The sequence below is a fragment of the Heteronotia binoei genome, chromosome 4, assembly GCF_032191835.1.
Source record: "Heteronotia binoei isolate CCM8104 ecotype False Entrance Well chromosome 4, APGP_CSIRO_Hbin_v1, whole genome shotgun sequence".
NCBI classification, from domain to species: domain Eukaryota; kingdom Metazoa; phylum Chordata; class Lepidosauria; order Squamata; family Gekkonidae; genus Heteronotia; species Heteronotia binoei.
The window spans coordinates 105,682,258-105,705,482 of NC_083226.1; the positions used below are offsets into that span (position 1 = coordinate 105,682,258).

Here is a 23,225-nt window from a genome sequence, read left to right on the forward strand (position 1 = left end):
GTGCATGTAGCCGGAAAGGACAACGGGCTGGCGGACTGGCTCAGCCGACAACGGCTGGATCAGACGGAATGGTCTTTGGACACGAGGGTCTTCCAGTCTCTTCAGTGCAGATACGGCAGAGTGGCGGTGGACTTGTTTGCAACCGCGGACAATCGGCAAGTGCGGCGGTTTTTTGCCAAGCAGAACCACGATCAGGCGGAGGGCGTAGACGCTCTCAACTGCGACTGGCCGGACGGCCTGTTGTACGCCTTTCCGCCATTGCAACTGATTCCTCGGTTGGTGAACAAGGTTCTCCAACAATCCGCGGAGCTGGTGCTGATAGCCCCCTTCTGGCCGAGACGGGGGTGGTTTCAGGATCTATTACAGCTGTCGACGGAAAAGCCTTGACGTCTCCCAGTTTCCGAGACGTTGCTGACACAAGGGACAGTACTTCACCCTCAACCGGACAGGCTGCAGTTAACTGCGTGGCGGTTGAGCAGGCGCAGTTAGTTAGGTTGGGGTTTGACTCCACAGTGATTGACACTATGCTGGCTTCTAGGAAGGGCTCTACCACTCGGGTGTATAATAACACTTGGCGGGTGTTCTCTAGTTGGTGTGACGAAAGGGGATGGGATCCCTTGAGGTTACCAGTCCGGAAGCTGTTGCTGTTCCTACAAGAGGGCTTGGATAAGGGGCTGGCCACTAATACCCTTCGTAGACAGGTGGCAGCTATTTCGGCGGTGCGTGGAACTAAGAAAGGGGGTTCTTTGACACGGCATCCACATGTTAAGCATTTTTTAAGGGGAGTGTCCTTGTTAAATCCCCCTACAGCACATAGGTTTCCTACCTGGAGGTTAAACGTGGTGCTGAAGGCGTAGTGCCATGCACCTTTCGAGCCCATGGCCACCTGTAGCCTGAAGGATCTTACTCTTAAAACGTTGTTTTTGGTGGGGATAACTTCGGCCCGCAGAGTATCCGAGTTACAGGCCCTATCAGTGGATAAAGACCTCTGTACTTTTCATAACGACAGGGTGGTGTTGAGACCTGATCCGACGTTTGTTCCCAAAGTGAATTCAGTTTTCCACCATTCTCAGGATGTGGTTTTACCCTCATTCTGTCCTAATCCCAAGCACGAGAGGGAAGAGGAATGGCACCGACTAGACGTGAGACGTGCCTTGAGTTTTTATATAAATAGAACCAAGGACTTTAGGAGGTCGGAGTCCTTGTTTGTTTCTTTTTCCTCCCCCTCGTTGGGGAAACCAATTTCTCCCTCAACTCTGAGCAGGTGGTTTGGGCAGTGTATTGCTTCTGCTTATGCAGCATCAGGGTTGGAGCCTCCAGGAGGCGTCACGGCGCACTCCTTACGGGGGGCGGCTACTTCTGCAGTATACAAGTCCTTCTCATCTCTAGAAGGCATCTGTAGGGCAGCTACCTGGAGTTCTGTCCATTCATTCACCAGGCATTATAGGGTGGATAGGTGGGCAGTGGCTGAGGCGGCCTTTGGTCGCAGGGTGTTACAGCAAGTCATACATTGAAGGTACAGGTTCCCGCCCAGGGTACATATTGCTTTTGTATGTCCCAACAGTTCAGGACCGTCCCACTACCAGGGACCACCGGAGAACGGAAGATTGGAAGCTCTTACCGTGAAGCTTCCTTCTCGGTGGTCCTGGAGTGGGACGGTCCATCCCACCCGGTGTGGTACCTTCCTCTAGGCAGATAGCAATGTGAATTGGTCGCGGGAGGTACTGGGGCACTGGTGGCGAAGGTTTGTTGTCTGGCTGTTTGCCATTATTTCGGCTGGTTGCAGTTATTAAAATGGAGTTGCATCTTTATGGTCTCCGCGTGCTTTGTTCCTATGATGCAGAGTTTTGTTTTATAGATTTATGCCGTTGGGGGAGCATGGCTGTTCTATGGACTGAAGGGGTCCTAAGGGAGCGGCCCCTCCCCCAGGCCGGATCAAGCGATCAACGACCCTGTTATGGAGGAGGAGCCTACTCCCAACAGTTCAGGACCGTCCCACTCCAGGACCACCGAGAAGGAAGCTTCACGGTAAGAGCTTCCAATCTTCCATTCCCTGAAACTAACAAAGGCCACCTTCCTTTGAAGATAAGCGCCTCCAGGGATGGCAGTTCAGCCATCCCTGTGAAGCGGCAACAACAATGAGATAAGAAGGAATGACCGTGTGAAATCTCGCACCTTGACCCAGCAGTGTTTAGAAATGTGGTTTTTGCATAGTAGCCTTTGATGTAGAATTCTTTAAGACATACTCTAGTATACAACACTGTATCAGTTCCAATCTTCCTTCGTTCAGATGCTATGGATTTTCAAATAAAGCCTAAACTTTGTATCAATTCAAGGTCTGGTTGATTTGAAGTTTCACTGTCTGACAAAGAGGGCAAAAGAAAAACAGATGTTGGACATTCAAAATGAAATAAAGAAAAAAGAAGGGAAACTGAGAAAAGGACCCGGGAAAAAGAAAATTATGAGAGAAATTACAATATTACAAACACAAATGATACATTTGTTAAATAAAGAACTGGAATGGGATCTGAAAAGATTACATCAGAAATCTTTTGAGGGAGCAAAGAAACCTGGAAAGTATTTGGCCTGGCAACTGAAAAAAAAGAGAGAGTGTAAAATTATTAATAAAATTGTGGTTGAAGGAAGAGAGTTGGTAGATCAGGAAAGAATAAAAAGAGAATTCTTTAAGTGCTATGCCAAATTATTTAAGGGTGTTAAAATAAAGAAAGAAAAAATGGAAACGTATTTACAAAATATTAAAATAGCACCCAACAGAAAATATGAAAAAAGTTTTGAATGATCCAATTGAAAAAATAGAAATTGAAGCAGCAATTAATGCAATGAAAAATGGAAAGGCAAATTTATACAGCTAAATTTTATAAAATCTTCAAAGAGGAATTAATACTGAAACTTCAGAAATTGATAAACATTATAAGAATAAAAGGGAAAATACCAAATACATGGAAGGAAGCTGTTATTTCGTTGATTCCAAAAGAAGATAGAGATGTCACAAATGTAAAAAATTATAGACCAATTTCACTATTAAATAATGATTATAAAATATATACAAGAATATTAGCAGAACGGCTTAAACATCATTTGATAAAGTTTATAAAGGAGGATCAAGCGGGGTTTCTTCCCCAAAAGCAAATAAGAGACAATATTAGAACTGTTGTAAATATCGTGGAATATTATGAAAGGCATCCAGAAAAGGAAGCTGCATTATTCTTTGCGGATGCAGAGAAAGCATTTGATAATTTAAACTGGGACTTTATGTTTGCAGTAATGGAGAAAATGGAGTTGGGGGAAAACTTTATAAAGATGATAAAAGCAATATATACTGAACAACGTGCAAGGCTATGTATAAATGCAGATCTTACAGAAGATATGACAATTAGCAAAGGTACAAGACAAGGCTGTCCACTTTCCCCACTGTTGTTTATAATGACTCTTGAAATTTTACTGATGCAAATCCAAGAAGACAAAGAAATAGAAGGATTAAAAGTAAAAGGATTTACTTATAAATATAGGGCATTTGCAGATGATATAATGTTTATAAATGAAAATCCCATACAAGTAACTCCTTTGTTGTTAGTTAAAATACAAGAATATGGAGAACTGGCAGGACTTTATATTAATAAAGACAAATCAAAACTTCTATGTAAAAATATGCAAGTAAGCAAACAAAAGGAACTGCAGAAGCTAACAGATTGTGAAGTTACCTCTAAGGTAAAATATTTGGGTGTGGAGATAACAATGAAGAATATTGATTTGTTTAAAAACAATTATGAGAAGCTGTGGCGTAAAATGGATGAAGATATGATAAAATGGAATAAACTTAATTTGTCATTGCTTGGCAGAATAGTTGCAATTAAGATGAATATTCTGCCAAGAATAATGTATTTGTTTCAAACTATTCCGATTGTGAAAGACAGTAAACAATTTAATAAATGGCAAAGGAAAATTTCAGAGTTTGTGTGGGCTGGGAAGAAACCAAGGATCAAAATGAAAATTTTAACCGATGCAAAAGAGAGAGGAGGATTCCAATTACCAGATTTAAAACTATATCATGAAGCAGTTTGTTTAGTGTGGATAAAAGAATGGGTGATGCTGTTAAACAAAAAACTCTTAGCGTTGGAAGGTCATGGAAATAAATTTGGCTGGCACGCTTATATGTACTATGGGGAAAAAAGATGGACGGTTTTTTCTCTCACCATTATATAAGAAACAATTTGCTAAATTCATGGATGAAATATAAGAAATATGGGGATGAGAGAAAACCGTTATGGAGAGTGCCAGCAGAAGTAATAAAAATAACAGCTGAGACGGGTGAAGAAAAGTGGTTGTCATATAATCAACTATTAAAAATACAAAGTGGCAAAATAGAATTGAAAACTGCTGAAGAGCTGAATAATAAATATGATTGGTTCCAAATACAACAAATAAAGAGCTTGGTGGAAAAGGATATTAAAACTGAAGGAATAAGAAAAGAGCAAACAGAAATGGAAAAAGTTTTGCTTGGAGACAATGAAAAATTAATTTCAAAATTATATAAATTACTCTTAAAATGATCTACGGAAGATGAAGTAGTGAAATCTCAAATGATTAAGTGGGCAATTAATGTAAATAAAGAAATACAGATGGAAACTTGGGAATATTTATGGAAGAATTCTATAAAGCTTTCGACGTGTAATAGTATTAAAGAGAACTGTTTTAAAATGTTGTATAGATGGTATATGACTCCTAAAAAGTTGGCAAAGATGAACAATAAGATGCCAGACAGATGTTGGAAATGTAAAAAACATGAAGGTTCTTTCTACCATATGTGGTGGACTTGTCAAAGAGCAAAAAAGTATTGGCAGATTATTCAACAAGAAATTTCTAGAATCTTGGGATACGAATTTAAGAAAGCTGCAGAGACTTTTCTGTTGGGATTACAAATGGAAAAATTTCCAAAAGAAGATAGAACTATAATTTGGTACTTGCTTTCAGCTGCTAGGACATTGTATACGCAGTTGAGGAAGCAAGAAAAAATGCCAGAAAAATGGGATTGGATTGTAAAAGTTATGACATGGAGTGAAATGGACAAATTAACAAGAATTTTAAGAGACTAGGACTTAGAAGTTTTTAAGATGGAGTGGAAAAAGTTTAGAAGATTTGTAGAAAAAGAGTGGAAAATAAAAGAACTTTGGACAATTTTTGATAATGATTAAGTCTTAGAAGGAAGAAGAATATTAATCTTTGGTTTTATTAGTTAAGGGTATCTATAAATATTAGTATTTTAAGTAAATAACACTGGCGGGGGTCAAGTAATGGGGGGAGGGGTGGTTAGAAAGTAATATATGGGATAGATAAAAAAAGAAGTTGTTAATGATGCAAGAAATAGATATTGTTACCATATGTTACTAAATAAAATTGTTTTAAACCGAGTTTGCCTGGACTATCCAGGTCAGGGCATGAACATTATTGCTTTTAACATCAGCAGAATTTTGTTCTATGTCAATGTAGCAGTTGTAATATTGAGAGGTATCTGTCAGGTGTACCTGAAAGAAATGTGGAAAATATAGTTTAAAATGTGAATTTCTCACAGGGGTAAACCTACAGACTGGAAAGCAGAGTTGGTACCAGAATAGTAGCCCCATAACAAATTCTATTTCCCACTTTAACATTTAGCTCATTCTGAACTATTTCTGCTGCACTGACTCATAGGATGTAGGGTATGCATTGTAAAAGACATAGGGTAAATTGAACTAGATATTATAGAGGGGAGGGGGAGCTATGCAGTTCCACCTTTATTTTTTCTAGGACAGTATGCTATGAAGTAGCATATCTATGCAAAATGGAGAGCTCAAGGGGAAAAATCTTTCTCTTCATTCTTGCATAGAGATGTAAAATTTCTGGTAATTTTGAAGCTATCTGGGGTAAAACTGGGATTTTTTCCTGTTTTTTTTTTTTAAAGGTGAAAACAAATTTGGGGGAAGGTTTTAGTCAGTTGAGCGTTACATGCAACTGATGTTTATCCTAGTTAGTAACATAAATGTGTGTGTGTGTTTATCTATATGGATATTTTCCATATAACAGCTTTGTTCCAATGTGGGAAATAGTTCACATTGTGGGGTGAGGGGTCAGCAGAACATGACTTCCACCTTTTTGTAATGCAGTTGCAAAGCATAAAGCCAGGGGCAACTTTTCAGAAACTTTTCTCTAATTAATTTATCAGCTGTGTAGGAAGAGACCCCACTGATGTACTTAATGGAATTACGCAAATTTAATCACAGCAGTTCTGTACAGCAGCACTTTGTGTAAACTAGGCTGTAAGTATCACCCCATTGATGAATCCTATTTCAACCTTCCTGTTTTGGTCATAGGTAATCCTTAATGGGCAAAAAGTGTAGAAATTTTTTTCTAGCCTTTCACACATCAGAATCTCTGTATTCTCTTGTAGTAAAGAGACTTCTTATCCTTTGATATTTCCTATATGTGCCCAATTTCCTATTGTACTTTAGTTTTGAAAATTTCATCAAAGCGCATTGTGATCCATTTTCCCTCATTCTTGTTAACTGGGAGCTAATGAAAACACTACAAAGTTTTGAAGGAAAGGTCTGAACTTCAGCATTATAAAAACTCATAATGTAATAGCTATTTTATGTCAAGAAAATACAGAAATGTTTTTCATATCTCCAGGAGAAATTGAGAGGTTTGGGGAAGGAGAGATGGGGAAGAAGCCCATAAATAAGGCACTGGAGATTAACATAGGAAGTCACTTCAGATTATAGATATTGTGTTTGTTTAGTTTTACTTCTGGACTATATATTTTTCATGAAGTTGAAAGCATTGGCATTATTTAGACAGATTTGTTTATGATGAATATACACTGGCTTGTTGTCATGAGCTCCCTCCCTCCTCCCTTTGCATACAGTGCAGTTTAAGACTTTCCATATCAGGAAGTCTTCAGTCTAACAAACCAGGTTTGTGCGTGTCACAAACCTCAGTTTCTTCATAATGCCTGAATGTAGCCTTAGTTAAAGAGGTTGTGTATTCTATAATTTCATTATGGTCTATATTATTGCAATTTATTATTGGGAAAGGTTTGCTTGAGGGGGGAGGTGTTTGTATTTTCAGCAAGGAAAATTAAAAATATGTATCAATTACTCAAGTTTGTTGTAAGCTGAACATAACATGCTCTGTTGGTTGCCTCTTCAAGTAAATGCAGTTTGGGGGGTTGTGTGTATTCTCCAACAGGCCAGTTTGTTTTGTACATTACAGACCACTTGTGGAATATTTTTTAGAGCAGTGAGTGGGGCTGCTGTTTCAGAAGCTTAGAAACCTTGCTACATATGTGAAATTCACTGTAAACCCCTTTGGACTGTGTCTCTAGTCTTTTATGTTTATCTCTGGACATTAGCATGTCAAAATACTTTATATGGACTATTTCTTTTTTAAAATGGACATGATGGTAAACAAAAAGTTTGTTACTCAAATCTAAAGCATAAACTGTCATTTGTAGTGTAAACAATGTTTTGTATGTTTTTCCCCGATAAGTATTTGTGTATGTGTGTACTTTTAGTTTGAAGCGGAAATATATATTTGAAGTCCATATCATTTTTGTATCTGTGTTAAATCCTTGGAAGATTAATCTTCTAAACTATTATCTAAGCAACTTTCTCACCATAGCCAAGTTGGCACACATACCTAAGAGAATATTATATTTCCCATGATTCCAGGTTTGTTTAGGAATGCTGCTTTTTTGGGCAGTTTGCAGGAATTTCATTGTATTGCAAATGGCCAGATGTTTATAGCCTTGCCCTGTGTTTCGCTTAGTAGTGGAAAAGCTGAGGGGAGAAAGATATACCTTGCAAGTCCTGGATTGGAGAACTGGAGGGCAGCATGCATCATAACATCAGGCACATATTTTGTGTGATTTGAAAATGATGGTGGTTGACAGCCAGGCCTGTATCTTGTGGTATTAGTGTGTGTCAAATCACTTCCAATTTCCGATGACCCTGTGAGAATTAGCATTAACCATGAGATTCAGTGGGGGAGAGAACACTTGGCTTTGTATGAACAGACAACCATCTTTAGTAATTTTCCTCATATTTTGAAAAACATATTTTTGGCAATGTGCAAAATGTCACTGAAGTATCTTGTTTTTGCACTTTGATAAGCAGATTTTGCTGTCCTAATGGCCTGCTTTATCAATGGTTGTAGCACTACAAAGGAAAATATTTAGGAAAATGTTGCTACTGTTATGTATTAGTGTTTTAAAGAGTTTTAATTTCTGTCAGATGTGGGCAGTTGCAAACAAGATAGTTGCTTTATGCTGTCCAGTGAATTTCATTTCAGAATCTACAATCAGATCACTACTTCTCTAATTGTGCCGCAAAGGCGAAGTTGTAGCAGTCACTATGACTGTCAGTAGTGCACGTGCAAGTATACAAATACGTTGATCCAAGAATTCACAAAATTAGTTCTGTCGTCACTACTTTTTCTAAGACTGATTAGAAAAGATATCAGAATGGATTATACAAATATGAATCAACTACTGCGTGGAAGAACTGTATCAGCTAAGTGTGTTAGCTAGGAAGTTTGTTACTGAAATGCCACCATAGTAGCACTAGGAGGCCTTAGCAATTCTGCTTCCTCTGTGTTTCCCTGTACCAAAAGTGTAGCCAAAAGTGAAGTTCTAAAGAATTTAAAAGCTTGCGTACTTGTGTTGTGAAATTTTTGTTGATCCTAGTAATAAGTGTTACCTGCCTTTTATATGAGTGTTGATTTATATGTTGTGGCCTGCCCTGAGCCTTACTGTGTATGAGAGGGCAAAAAATCCTATTAATAAATAACATAATAGTATGTGTTAAGGTGGTGTCAGATTTTTTGAGTTCCTTATTCGCTCCATTCCAGTTATAAATATGAGCAGTTGAACAAGAAAGCCTGTGATAATATCACAATGTCGCTAAGGTAGTTTAACTTGGTCTGTTCTCTACCCTGCTGTGGCAAAATATGTCAGGTGATCAGCTCTTTTAATAATATGTGCTTAATTTAAAAATGGGCATTATTCTATAATTCTCATAATCTGTTATTTCCAGCTCAGTTTCTGTAAATGTCATTCATATTTAATAATATTTTTGTTTCAGTTTCTGGGAAAATCTAAAAGTAAGTAACCAACTTGTAACCACCTACAACTGCTGAGTTTTGTGTGACCTTTTAAGCAAGATTTTAAAATATATCATGAGCAGCAGAAGTGACTTTTTATGCCTTGTTTTTTAGACTGCTCTGGCACATCTTGAGTCTCTTGCAATTGATGTTGAACAGGCTCATCCACCAGCTAGTAAAGAGAGCATAGACTGTCTGCCACAAATTATTATAACAGAAGATCACAGTGGTAAGGATTGGTATTTCATTAATTATTCAGATTAAATATAATAGTAAATATTGCGCTAATGTGCTTTCCTGAGCTTTTGGTACCTTTTCTAGGAACATAATGTGACTAATAGTTAGACCTGATTTAGTTTCAAAGTTTTATTTTTTAAGACTTCTCTTATTAAAAGACTTATTTATTTAAGATCTTAAATAAGATCTATTTAAAAAAAAAAACACCTGCATGCTGCTAACATGCATTGTTTTCTTAAGCTGTAGGTCAGGAGCAGTGTTGTGCAATCTGTTGCAATGAATACATCAAAGAAGAAATTGTAACGGAGCTTCCATGTCATCATTTTTTTCATAAATCTTGTATAACACTTTGGTTACAAAAGGTATGTTAGTTGTGTTTGTAATAAGTTACCATACTTCAATACTCAGGATTTCTGAAATACATTGACATTGCTCCCAGCTTTGCAAGTGGGCATGGCTTTAAATTCTTTGCAAAGTTGGCAGATAAACATATAGTAATAATTTCTTTGCATAATGGTAGATCCATGTTGGCCTCGATTCAAACCAATTTAAATGTTTTAACCACATTTGCATGATTTTATCCACTCTCTATTTGCCTGAATATATTCAGTGCCAACAGGGCTACTTATGCTTAATTCCTTTTCAAGCACTTAGCTGACTAGAGATATAATTGCTCCCATGTTTAAAGATAATGCCTACAGCGTAGCTTTGTTGCCAAACTTTGAAGTCTCATTGAGAGAAATATAAAATTAAATTTAAAGTTTCATGCTTTGGAGCATAATGAACAAGCCACAGACTTGTGTTCCGTAATATGCAGCTTCCCTTCCCTGTTTAGCACTAACCATAGTTTGCAGCAATTGGGAAGCTGTAGTTGTCATGAGAGGAGAAAATAGGCCTTGAAATAACATAGGCTTTTTTGTGAGATGAGGGGTAATTAAAATATTCAAATTACCCTGCATGGGGAGGGGGCAGCATTAGGATGGCTGGTGGGCTGGGGAACAGGTTGAGCTTTGGGGCTCAAATCTACCTTTTTTGATGCTGTCAAAGTATGGACTGATTTTAATATCTCTTCATGGTGCCCTAAAATCAGTAATTCAAACTTTGTGGTGGTTAGCTAGCAGAGGTTTGACAGAAAGCCTTTATTGCCTGTATTGTGAACAGAACTGAGCGGGAGCTCACAGGAGCTCAGCTGCTGAACCTTTCTGAGAGTTCCACCTCCTCCTTCCCACCTTGTCCATTGAATAATAGGTGCAGCTGCATAACAAACCCTGGATGAGCTCCACCATCTATTTTTGTACAAAATGACCCCTGTGTGTATGTATATGTGTGTGTGTGTGTGTATATATACATATATATATACACACACGCACAAACAGAAATACACACACTCACGCACACTAATAGTGCAATCCTAAACAGAGTCATTCCAGTCTAAGCTCATTGATTTCAAAGGGCTTAGATTAGAGTAGCTCTGTTTAGGATTGCACTGTAAATTAACTAATCAAAGTAGGACAAATCAATATTTGAAACAAGAAGTTGAATCCAGCCTAAATTTTCCAGTAATAGAATGGAACTTTCCTGCCCTCCATTGCAACCCTCTTGTCTGCACAAAATGCTGCTTCTGGGGGATAGGGACCCAGAGGAATTGTATGAGGAATATCTGCAGCTAGTTAAGTTTGGATTTAACCCAGTGCATCTGACAATGAAAGCTCTGTAATTCTGTGAACAAATTACTTAGAAGTAGTAGGGTTGGCAAGTATTAAGTCATGAAACTCAACTCCTTGCAACCCCAAATCAACTAGTAATTGAATGGAAGTAAACAGGATACTTATAGTGATACTCACTTCAAGATGCTGTTGGTCAGGGCTCTGAGGAAGGAGCTCACTTGTGAAGGGACTTACATTTGAAGATTATTAATTTAGCATAATAGGTTGCTTGGTCTGAGTAAGCTATAGCCTGCATAACAGCAATAGTAGATAGTTTGAACCACTATTATCAACCATATAAGGGATTCAGGATTACTTTAAATTCTCACAACTCTCCTTAATGTTTGATTCAGTGAAAGTTAGAGGTTTTATGATGGCATTCTCCGGTGCTCAAGGATGGGACAGTCTGAACCTATGGGAAGTAGCTCCTCCCTGGAGACAGGAAGAGTCATTGACAATTTTGATCCACTAGGGAGGAGCTTCTGTCTCCAGTTTCCAGTCTTGGCTCTGCTTTCAGTGCAGTTAGATGTTGCTGACTGAGCTCCGTTTAGAGCTTGGCAATTCCTGTTCCTTGCTGTGTTTGCTCTTCCCCCTAACTCTCCCTTCCTTTTCTCTGGAGTGGTATGATACAGGTCATAGAAAGAGAACTGCCACATGGCCAACTGAATTAGGTCCTTCACCTTTGCAAGCCCCCTCTTCAGCGGGGAAGATCAGGATACAGCTATGGGGACTCCTATGCAGGAGTAGAGGAGGTCAGCTCTAAGGAAGAGAACAGCCATCAGAGCTGCCAGTGGGGGAGATCACCCATGCGGGATTCTCTCTTCTTTCCCTCCCTGAAAGAGCAAAGGACAGCCATGGAGACTCCAGCCTTCAGGCTAGGACCATTCCAGTCTCTCCAAAGGTCCGCAAAGCATTGGTGGCTTCCACAGCAGGAGCTCCATCTTTCTTCTCCTGCAGACTCTTGGTGCAGTGATAGTCTGTCTCACTGCAGAGGGGCAGTGTTCCCAGCTCTCTCCCCATGTTTCTTTGTAGTTTTTCTATAGTATAGAAAAGGTGAGAAATTGTCCCAGAATGGTGGTGAGGGTGGGCCTTTCAGAGTATGTGCCACAGGAAGGGTTGGCCTTTGGCCTAGACCTTCCTCCCTCAGCCCGTGATGTAGCCCATGGCAGAAGCTTCTGCCCCGGATCTCTCGGGGGATAATGCTCATTCTAACTTGCTAGCCTGTTTCAAAGGGAAAATGCAAAGAGTGATGAAAGCCTCCTGTTCAGAGGCTAGCTCTGCCTTTGTTATTCTACTAAACCCTCTAATGGGGTTATGTGTTGCTCACATTCCAGTTCTGGGTCTGGGAAGAGGATGGTTAGAGTGCTGACATTCTACTTGCACCGAAGTCCTTTCACAAATCAGATCCTATGTTAATTTCTACCTCCATCCTTAACAGATGGGTCAAAGGGTATATTCTTCTGGTGTATAAGGCCAGGAGCATAACAGCTCACTCACTCAGGGAAGTAGCAGCCTGGGGATTGGGGAGAGAGCTTTCCCTTCTTTAGAGGTGGTCTGCTGTACAGCCACTTAGTAGTCAGTTCATTCTTTCACCAAATACTACTATATTGACAAGGCAGCCTCTGTTGGGACAGCCTTTGGTACAAGAGTTCTGCAGGATACCTTTTGAGGCTAAGGTTTTAATTCTTTACACACACATCAGGGACATACTGCTTTTCTATGTCCCATAGGTTCAGACTACTCCACCCTGGATCACCAAAGAATGGAAAGTTTGTTTCACTTGTCCATCTCCCTTCTCAGTGGTCCTAGGACAGGGCAGTCTCTTCCCATCCAGGAGTAGAGCTGGTTCTTCCTGAATGGCCTGGTTAAGGTATGCTGTTTGGGTCCCAGGGGCCTGACTTCTTTTGGAGGGACCCTTTCAGGTCTTCTGTTCAACCTTCAGCATTTGATGTTTCCACCAATTCTCTGTTGTACTTCTTTGATTTGGCTGTTGGTTTTGGGGGGGGGTTTCTTTTGTTCTGTTGTGATTCTCATGCATAAGAGATTTACTGCTTCAGATCCAGCCTGGGGATTGGGGAGAGAAGCTTCTCCCTTAGGGAATCAAAACTGTCAGTGACTCTGCCTGCTTCCAGGGAGGAACTACTTCCCCGTAGGTTCAGACCGCCCCACTCTAGAACCTAGATCAGTAAGTGAAACAGACCTTCCATTGTGTTAGGCCCATTATGATGGGAAAGTTAGATAAATTATCTCTGTATTCATTTTACCTTAAACATGAAAATTCCTTCTGCAGCAGTTTAATATCATCTCCTGAAATGACCAATCCTGTTACCTTCTGTTGAAATGCTACATATAGATTGTCTACAGAAGTGCTTGAATTTAGCTGTTTCAGATTAGTTTTTCATGTTATCTGTAGGTAATAATGAGCATTAAACACAATATCTACTCAACCTGTTTGTAAGAGAAGCCTCTTAACAGTTTTATAGTCAGGGTTATACCCTTTATATTTTTAACTAAAGGCATTTTTTGCATGATTTAAGGCAGATCTTTAATATTTGCTAATTGCTTGTGAAATTGGCATGACAGCTTTGAAGGTGGTAACATGAGGATTATAGTCTGTTAACTTCTGATTGGCCCTTTTTGCTCATTTTTCCCCCATTCCATATATTTCCTATCTCTAAATTGGTGTGAAGCCAGAGTTATTCACTTCCTTTGCAATTAACCAATATTTTCCTCTCCTTTTAGTCAGGAACATGTCCTGTATGCCGCCATGTACTTGCACCTGTGCTTCCAGAAATGGCCACTCCTACAGTCACCCTTCTGCCTGATCATGATTCTACTCCTTCAGTCCACAGTACTTCAACACAATAAAATTACCATCGAGAAAGAGAGTTTGCCAATCAGACTTTACTTTAAATTTTTCCTGTTTAATTACAATGTGAAATTGGTTTATATGTAAGTATATATATTTAAAGACACACTTTAAAATATATATTAGTTTAGAAAGGGAATGTATGAGCTTTCTAAACAGTTTAGGTTTACTGTAAGAGTTAAAGTAATTAGACTGAAAGGTGTCTAAGATTGCACCAGTCTTCTGCAGTAAATATGTTGCTGTTAACTAATGTCTAATGCTTCTATTAAATTTGTCTGAAGGAATAATCATTAATGTGGCACTTGTGTTCAGGATGCAACTGCAGTGCAGTTGGAGCTAACAGAATTTATGCATATAACCTGTTTTACATTATATGATATTTAATCTTGGGTTGTTTCCTTTTGTTCCAAAATAGTGCCACTTAATTACTTTGTTCATAGCTCTTTCATATTTGCATCAAATGTGAAGATGTTCTGTGATCACAGCAGTAGAGTACTTTGGTTTCACTGGAAATAAATGACATAATCAAACCACTTCCCTGTGACTTCATAATACTGTGTGTGCATGTCTCGGGGAGGGGGGCTGGATCCAACCAGCTTTTCCACTGCTGATAAAAGGAAGAGGGTCCCCTTTAACCACCCCAAAAGACTATGGGGGATCAAACAACTTGCTTGGACAAAAACTATGTAGGATGAGTAAGGGGTGGAGGAGGATTCTGCAAGACTGAGTAAAAAAGTCAACTGGATCCAGTCCAGTGTATCTGATACTTGTACAGTGGTATATCTTTGGGCTGCTTTCTGGGGGGGTGTGGGGGTAACTTTGTCCCCTTAGTCTCAAGATAAGGAGCAGAGAGAAAGGTAATGCTTCCACCAAGCCCAAATTTCTCTGCCCGATTTTTCTGCCTAGCACTGAGTAAGCTGTCATCTCCAAGAGATCTTGGAATCATGGTAGATAACTCAGAAGATGTCAACTCAGTGTGCAACTACAATAAAAATGACAAATGTTGTGCTGGAGATTCGGAAAGGGATTGAAAACAAATCAGCCACTGTATAAATCTATGGTGTAGCCTCATCTGGAATACTGTGTACAGTTCTGGTCACCATACCTCAAAAAACATAGCATTGGAAAAGGTGTGGAAAAGGGAAACTGAAATCTTAAAAAGATAGAACTTCCCTATGAAGAAAGGGTAAGGAAGTTAGGGCTTTTTAACTTGGAGAAACAATTGGTAGAAACAGTTGGTAGAAACCATTATCAACCATTATAAAGGACAGAATGAGTAGGCACATTGATGAACACGGGTTATTGAGGAAGACTCAGTATGGGTTCTGTAAGGGAAGATCTTGCCTCACTAACCTGTTACATTTCATTGAGGGGGTGAACAAACATGTGGACAAAGGAGACTCGATAGATGTTGTTTACCTTGACTTCCAGAAAGCTTTTGATAAAGTTCCTCATCAAAGGCTCCTTAGAAAGCTTGAGAGTCATGGAGTAAAAGGACAGGTCCTCTTGTGGATCAAAAACTGGCTGAGTAATAGGAAGCAGAGAGTGAGTATAAATGGGCAGTCTTTGCAGTGGAGGACGATAAGCAGTGGGGTGCCGCAGGGCTCGGTACTGGGTCCCATGCTCTTTAACTTGTTCATAAATGATTTAGAGTTGGGAGTGAGCAGTGAAGTGGCCAGGTTTGCGGATGACACTAAATTGTTCAGGGTGGTGAGAACCAGAGAGGATTGTGAGAAACTCCAAAGGGATCTGTTGAGGCTGGGTGAGTGGGCGTCAACGTGGCAGATGCGGTTCAATGTGGCCAAGTGCAAAGTAATGCACATTGGGGCCAAGAATCCCAGCTACAAATACAAGTTGATGGGGTGTGAACTGGCAGAGACTGACCAAGAGGGTCAGTCTTGGGGTCATGGTAGATCTCACTGAAAATGTCAAGACAGTGTGCGTTTGCAATAAAAAAGGCCAACGCCATGCTGGGAATTATTAGTAAGGGAATTGAAAACAAATCAGCCAGTATCATAATGCCCCTGTATAAATCGATGGTGCGGTGTCATTTGGAGTACTGTGTGCAGTTCTGGTCGCCGCACCTCAAAAAGGATATTATAGCATTGGAGAAAGTCCAGAAAAGGGCAACTAGAATGATTAAAGGGCTGGAACACTTTCCCTATGAAGAAAGGTTGAAATGCTTGGGACTCTTTAGCTTGGAGAAACGTCGACTGCGGGGTGACATGATAGAGGTTTACAAGATAATGCATGGGATGGAGAAAGCAGAGAAAGAAATACTTTTCTCCCTTTCTCACAATACAAGAACTCGTGGGCATTCAATGAAATTGCTGAGCAGACAGGTTAAAACGGATAAAAGGAAGTACTTCTTCACGCAAAGGGTGATTAACATGTGGAATTCACTGCCACATGAGGTGGTGGCGGCCACAAGCATAGCCACCTTCAAGAGGGGTTTAGATAAAAATATGGAGCAGAGGTCCATCAGTGGCTATTAGCCACAGTGTGTGTGTGTATATATATACTTTTTTTTTTGTCACTGTGTGACACAGAGTGTTGGACTGGATGGGCCATTGGCCTGATCTAACATGGCTTCTCTTATGTTCTTATGTTCTTAATTGAAGGGGTGGCATGAAGAGGTTTACAAAATAATGCATGGCATAGAGAAATAGAATAATTTCCCTCCCTTATAAGAACTCCTGGGCATTGAATGAAATTAGAACATAAGAGAAACCATGATGGATCAGGCTATCTAGTCCAACACTTTATATCACACACTGGCCAAAACCCAAAAAAATTAATGAGCAGTAGGCTTAGAATAGATAAAAGGAAGTATTTCTTTACTCAAAGAGTAATTTACACAGGAAGTGGTGGCAGCTACAATACTAGACAGCTTCAAAAGGGGCTGAATAAACAAATGGGGCAGAGGTCCATCAGTGGTTACTAGCCACAAGGTATAGATGGAACACTATGTTGGGGGTAGTGATGCTCTGTATTCTTGGTACTTGGGGAGCAATAGTGGGAGGCCTCACTGGTGGATCTCCAGATGGCACTGGGTTTTGGCCACTGTGTGACACAGAGTGTTGGACTGGATGGGCCACTCTTATGTTCCTATAAAAGGAGAAAAAACACATTTTAAGATTAACCCTTGGTTGGAGCAGTCCCAACTCATAAACCAAGTACAGTAAAACGCCAGTTGGCAGACCAGTCAAAATAAGGATAGTAAGTTTATTACTAGGAAGGAAGGAAGGAAGATTGTAAAAGGCAATATATTTGTAATAAAAATAATTCCCATGCAAATAACACTGAAGGCAAACTCAAAATACAAGACTGAACACTTACAGCTTGTGCTTTCCTAGTTATTAAATACCTGCTTTCACTGAAGTCTCTTTCTCCAGGGTCCAAAGCATAACTGAACTGAGCCACCATGCAGAACCCAATGAACCATCACTACCAAGCCAAAGGATGCTTTTCACATTGAAGTCATTTGCAGTATAAAAACCACATTGTGCAATCTTTGCCACTGTTTAGGTTCATGTTGGGTAGATTTCTGAGCCCTGAACTCCACAACTGGGTGGGGGATTTTCCATGCTTATCCCTTGAAAGAATAGTAGCATGGATCCTACCACTCCACTGAGCAAAGCTTGAAGCCTCTCTTTAACAGAAGAGTCACTTATTTGGGAAGAATTCACCAAAACCTTATGTTGGATCAATGCCTATAAATCCATGTCAATGGCTATCTATTCCAGAGCTTTGGCAATCTCCAGCACAATGCTGGGCTCCCAGGCCAACTGGCTGAATTGCTTCTTTTTACTGCCCTAGCCAAACACAGTTCATATTGCATGCACACACACAAAAGAATGAGGGGAAAATGGGCTGGGTGAATTATGTTTCGATCACAATGATAGCTTACCGTACTGACTTCCAGTTGTTAGAACCAAGAGACCTGCAGCTGATATAAAAAGGCCTAAAGGAGCTGATCGGTTTAATTCAAGAGGAGCGATTGGACCTTTTTAAAGAGTTGAATGATAATCACACTATAGTTGAGAATTTCAGTAAGTATTTTAATGAAAGCAGAGCAACTTAGATACATAGGACAGAACTCTGTGGCACTTCAATCAAATGCCTAAAGGTAAACAACTAGAATGTTGCAATTAACAAATATGTGTATCCACTTCATCGTTTATTACAAAACTAATGAATTTTTTTTGGCTTAACTATACTCATTGAACTATTTCTTTTACACATTATAAATAGTAAGTCTAAAAGAGATGGCTCCTATCTGAGGAAATTGCACAGCTCTATAACACTGCAAATATCTACATGCATGTACACTGCATTATTTTATTATAAGCTGTGATAAATTTTCATTTTGGGGCTCTATCAATCTGTCATTCAATCTACTATATAATACAAGCTGGTTTAAGCCCTTGCCAATTTTTTAAAAAAGCATTTATTCATATTTATTGTCCTATAAGAATAGATTTTTGTAGCAATGGTTTAGCACAGTAAAGAATTTTGTAGGGGAGAGATACTAATTCAGCACTTTACCTGTAAGGCCAGCAGCTCACAATTTCCAGAACAAAAAGAAAGTCTGTTTCAAAGAGATGCAAGTCTAGTTATTAAAAGAGTTGTCTTGCTCTCCCATTTCTGCTACTTCCTATTCTAGTTATAGCCTAAGCATTTTGTTAGAGCTCATGGGGGAAAGAAATGTGTTCTTCAGTTGCCTAGCAATAGGGAAAATAGGCCTCTTTAGTTTTTCTTCCTGTGAGGTTGTGAAAAAGTATCTGAGCTGAACATTTGGCAACAAATGAGTCTTTTTAGTGGTAGCACTTAAAATGAATGCCTCATTCTGCAAGATTAGATTGACTTTTGAATAATTGATTTGAATCATGATTTAAATCATCAAGAAAGGATAAATAATAGATTTTAATCAGGTATTCCATTTTAAATTTATTATATTATCCAACCATGCATACTAATTGCTGCAACAATGCAAATATATTGGCTTGCAACTAAATGATGTCTTTATGTAGCCTAGAAGACTAATTCAAAAGCTTAGATCATTCATCTCACATGTATTTGTATTTGCTTTATACCAACAGTAATTCTATTTGATGCTCCTATACTTGTAAGGGCCCTGACATGGACAGCCCAGACTAGCCTAATCTTCTCAAATCTCGGAAGTTAAATGGGATTGGAACTGCAAGGAAGTCCAGAGTTGCTACATAGAGGCAAGCAATGGCAAAACCACCTCTGAATGTCTCTTGCCAGTAAAACCCTGTAGGGTTGTCATGAATTCCACCATACTTACAAGAATATTCTGCAAAGACCTTTCCACCATACTTGCAAGGATACTCCAGAAGATTGCTTATTTGAAATTCAAGACTGTAAACTTATGCTTGCTTATTGCAACTAAACAAAGTTGGGCTTACTTCCAAGTAAACATGCATAGGATCAAGCTATGTTATAGTTATCCAGAATTCTCCAGTAGCAAAACTGGTTGTTAGTGGGCCAAAAGAATTTTCCTCAGTAAGATGAAAAATAAATATCCAAGTGGTTTGATGAGGAGGAAGCCAAACAAGATAACCTTTTACTTTTACTGTTGTGGGCAGAATGTGAGAAGAGGTAGAAAGTTTACCTATTTACTGGTGGTATCAGTCAAACTTCTATTTTCACCAACTACATTTTTGTAGTTAAAAATGAGGGCAGTAAGCATTGCTCTTGCTGCTGACTTATGGTGACCCTGTATGGTTTTCAAGTCAACAGACAAGCAGAGGTGGTTTGTTATCACCTGCCATGAGGGATGGACATGAACCAGGGAAATGGTGGTTCATATGGTTGCCCAAACCATTTCATGGTTCATTGATTTGTTTGAATTGGGAGGTATAAAATTCACCAGGAGTCTTCATCAAGCTGTTCTTCACCAGCCCTCCAAGTTTGGTGAAGATTAGATTGGAACGCCAGAATTATAGCCTCCCAGAGCAGGTGTCCCTACAAAAGCTCAGCTTCAGCTCTCACGACAGCTGACTCTTCTATATTTGTGCTGCAGAATGGGAACTCCATGGTTGGTTCCTGGAGCTGCCAATCAAGGTATGGACACAACTGATATGGGTGTTTCTAGGGCCCCCAGAAATCCACTCCCAGCATTGCCTAGGAATTGACTGACTCAGTGCCAGGCTGTCTGGAAAAATGAACCATAAAAATGAACCAAATGAATCATCAAGGGCTGAACCAGTTCAGAACGAACCATGAATCAGCCCAATTCATGCATGAATTGTGATTCATGGATCAGTACGTACCAATCTCTACCTGCCAATGTATAGCAATCCTGAACTTCATTGCTGGTCTTCCACCCAACAACTAAAAATGTCCAACTTTGCTTAGCTTCTGAGATCCAATGAGATTAGGATAAAAAGGTAAAGATAGTCCCCTGTGCAAGCACCAGTTGTTTCCGACTTTGGGGTGACGTCACATAATGACGTTTTCACTGAGACTTTTTTACAGGGTGGTTTGCCATTGCCTTCCCCAGTCATCTAAAACTGTATGAGGATAGGAAAGACTGTGTTTGCTCTGATTTATCCTCATAATGACACCAGGTAGCCAATGAGACCAAGTTGACTGAGTGAAATAAGCATTTTTCAGCACACCCTCGTGGTTAGGTGAATAGATGGAGTTGTCAGGTACATACCTGAGAGACAGTGCTACCTGCTAGGCATTCATCATAGCTCAGTTCTATTCTACCAGAATCCTGACTAATGGCTATACTCAGAACATCTGAGTAAGACAATTAGTCACTGAAACAGAATTAACTATGCAATGTAAGGTACTGAACTTGGTATGCTGCCCACTGTTACTATTTATTCTACTCCACCTGCCCAGGTTCTGATTGTGTAAGGAAAAAGGAGTTTTAAGTGTTTGAACACCAGCAACAATAGCTAAAGAAGACATTTTGGAATTCACCCCAAAGGTAGCTGTGCTTTCTGTTGGTTTCATGAGGCATGTGATAGAAACTTAGGTGGGTTGGGGGAAGGGCTCAGACCAACTGGGGCTATATTTTATGTGAGGAGAAAATGGCTCTTGTCTTTTGAATAATGGAGGATTTGTGGGTGGTGAAGGCAAGACTACAAGTCAACCCCCTATGCAGCTTTTTGCCCACTAAATTCATTTCTTGGCAGGTTTGAGGAGAATGGAGCGTGGAAATGCTGTTGTCTCTTAAGGGTAACCTCGTCCCTCCCTGGTGTGTCTCCACTGCTTATCTCTGTGCCTTGTCCTTGTAATTATTATCACCAAGAAAACATAAGTATTTTTGTCTGGTATTCTGTCCTGAAGAACGGTACCTGAAAGAACTCTGAGAGGCTGAATGTTATACTTATGTCCTTAACTGTTCATATTGTTTTCCTAGCTGTTAGCTGTGTGTGCAAAATCCCATAAGGAGAGTCCCACTTTGGTCCTCGTAACTCTAAATACATGGGATGTAGTTCTGAAAAGTCAAACAGTGTCATACTACAGATTTTTACATTAAAATGTGTGTTCCCTTGATGAGGTACAGATCCTCCTGGTGATGTACCATGAATGGGGTTTTGTTAGTTGAAATCCTATACTCTGTTGAGATGGAGGGGGAGGTAAAAAATAAACCCATTTGGAGCGCTTCATTTAAATTTAAGGTTATATAATTTCCTTTGCAAGTGTAATATTACACTGTTGACAAAGTTAGATACCTGAGTGAACATTAGCAGATGCTCACACGCACACACTTCAGAATGAAGTTGATAGTGAAAAATTCTGAACCTGCCCCCCCCCCCCCCATAATTTCAGGAGGGTAGCTCTGTTGGTGTGGATTAGAAGAGCAAGATTCAAGTCCAGTAACACTCTGAAGACCAACAAGATTTCCAAGGTGTAAGCTTTCGTCAAAGATCCCTGTAATGTACTGAGTGACGAGACGTGTTGAAGGCAACATACTTTATTGGTGAGTACATCACAAGAGAGAGACACACGGGCCGGGTCCTGATTATATACATTCCCCGGAACAACCCTCCTTCTGGCCAGGTCCAATCCTGGCCAGTTAAACTTCCCGCCACAGATCTTGATTGGCGGAGCGTCTTAGCGAGCTACATCCGCGGACCCAGGGGCTTCCACTGGTCGCCTCTGTAGCGTTCACTATGTTGTAACATTAAGACTTAATTGCAAGACATAACAATCCCAAACCTGGATTCAAATCTACCCCAGTATATGAATCAATAAATCTGCACGATATTCCAAGTACAGAAAGGTGAAATTCTTCTACAAGTATGGAGGAACTCTCAAGTTTGTAGAAAAATCTTAAATTTTAGAAAAATAAAGGAGACACTAAATGCTGAGATGTCATGAGATTGCCTCATGAGATTTTGGCATCCATTTTGAATTTCCTAAGCAACCACAGACAACAGTTTACACAACTTTTGCAGTTCTGCAAATAACTATGTTGCCAAAGGAAAATACTCTGTAGATATGTAAAGTAAATTTGTAAGAATGGAATCATTAGTATCATATATTAATGTTGCCAACTTCCAGGTGGAGCCTGGAGATCTCCCCAAATTACAACTGATCTCCAGACTTTAGGGATCAGTTTCCCTGAAGAAAATGGCTGCAATGGAGGGTGTACACTATGGCATTATACCCAGTTGAGGTCCCTCCCCTCCCCAAAGCCCATCCTCCCTGGTTTGTTTTCTGCAATAAGAACATAAGAGAAGCCATGTTGGAGCAGGCCAATAGCCCATCCAGTCCAGCACTGTGTCACACAGTGGCCAAAAAACCCCCAGGTGCCATCAGGAGGTCCATCAGTGGGGCCAGGACACCAGAAGCCTTCCCACTGTTCCCCCCACCCCAAGCACCAAGAATACAAAACACCACTGCCCCAGACAGAGAGTTCCAACAATATGCTGCGGCTAATAGCCACTGATAGACGTCTGCTCAATATGTTTATCCAATTCTCTCTTGAAGCTGTCTATGCTTGTAGCTGTCACCACCCCCTGTGGTAGTGAATTCCATGTGTTAAACACCCTTTGGGTGAAGAAGTACTTCCTTTTATCTGTTCTAACCCAACTGCTTAGCAATTTCATCGAGTGTCCACAAGTTCTTGTACTGTGAGAAAGGGAGGGAAGTACTTCTTTCTCTGCTTTCTCTGTCTCATGCATAATCTTGTAAACCTCTATCATGTCATCCCCCAGTTGACATTTCTCCAAGTTAAAGAGCCCCAAGCATTTTAACCTTTCTTCATAGGG

The 23,225-nt window shown here is 39.9% G+C and overlaps 1 protein-coding gene across 5 annotated transcripts in view; it reads left to right on the plus strand.

Annotated features, from left to right (window-relative positions):
• PJA2 (praja ring finger ubiquitin ligase 2) overlaps nt 1-14,498 on the plus strand; it is a 94,419-nt gene extending 79,921 nt beyond the window's left edge. For all 5 annotated transcript variants that reach the window (XM_060235620.1, XM_060235621.1, XM_060235618.1 and 2 more), the window contains 3 exons: nt 9,268-9,382; nt 9,631-9,752; nt 13,839-14,498. In XM_060235620.1, coding sequence (XP_060091603.1) covers nt 9,268-9,382; nt 9,631-9,752; nt 13,839-13,964 — 363 coding nt within the window. In that variant the 3' untranslated portion in view covers nt 13,965-14,498. The remainder of the gene's footprint in view (nt 1-9,267; nt 9,383-9,630; nt 9,753-13,838) is intronic.
• The last annotated feature ends 8,727 nt before the right edge of the window (nt 14,499-23,225 follow it).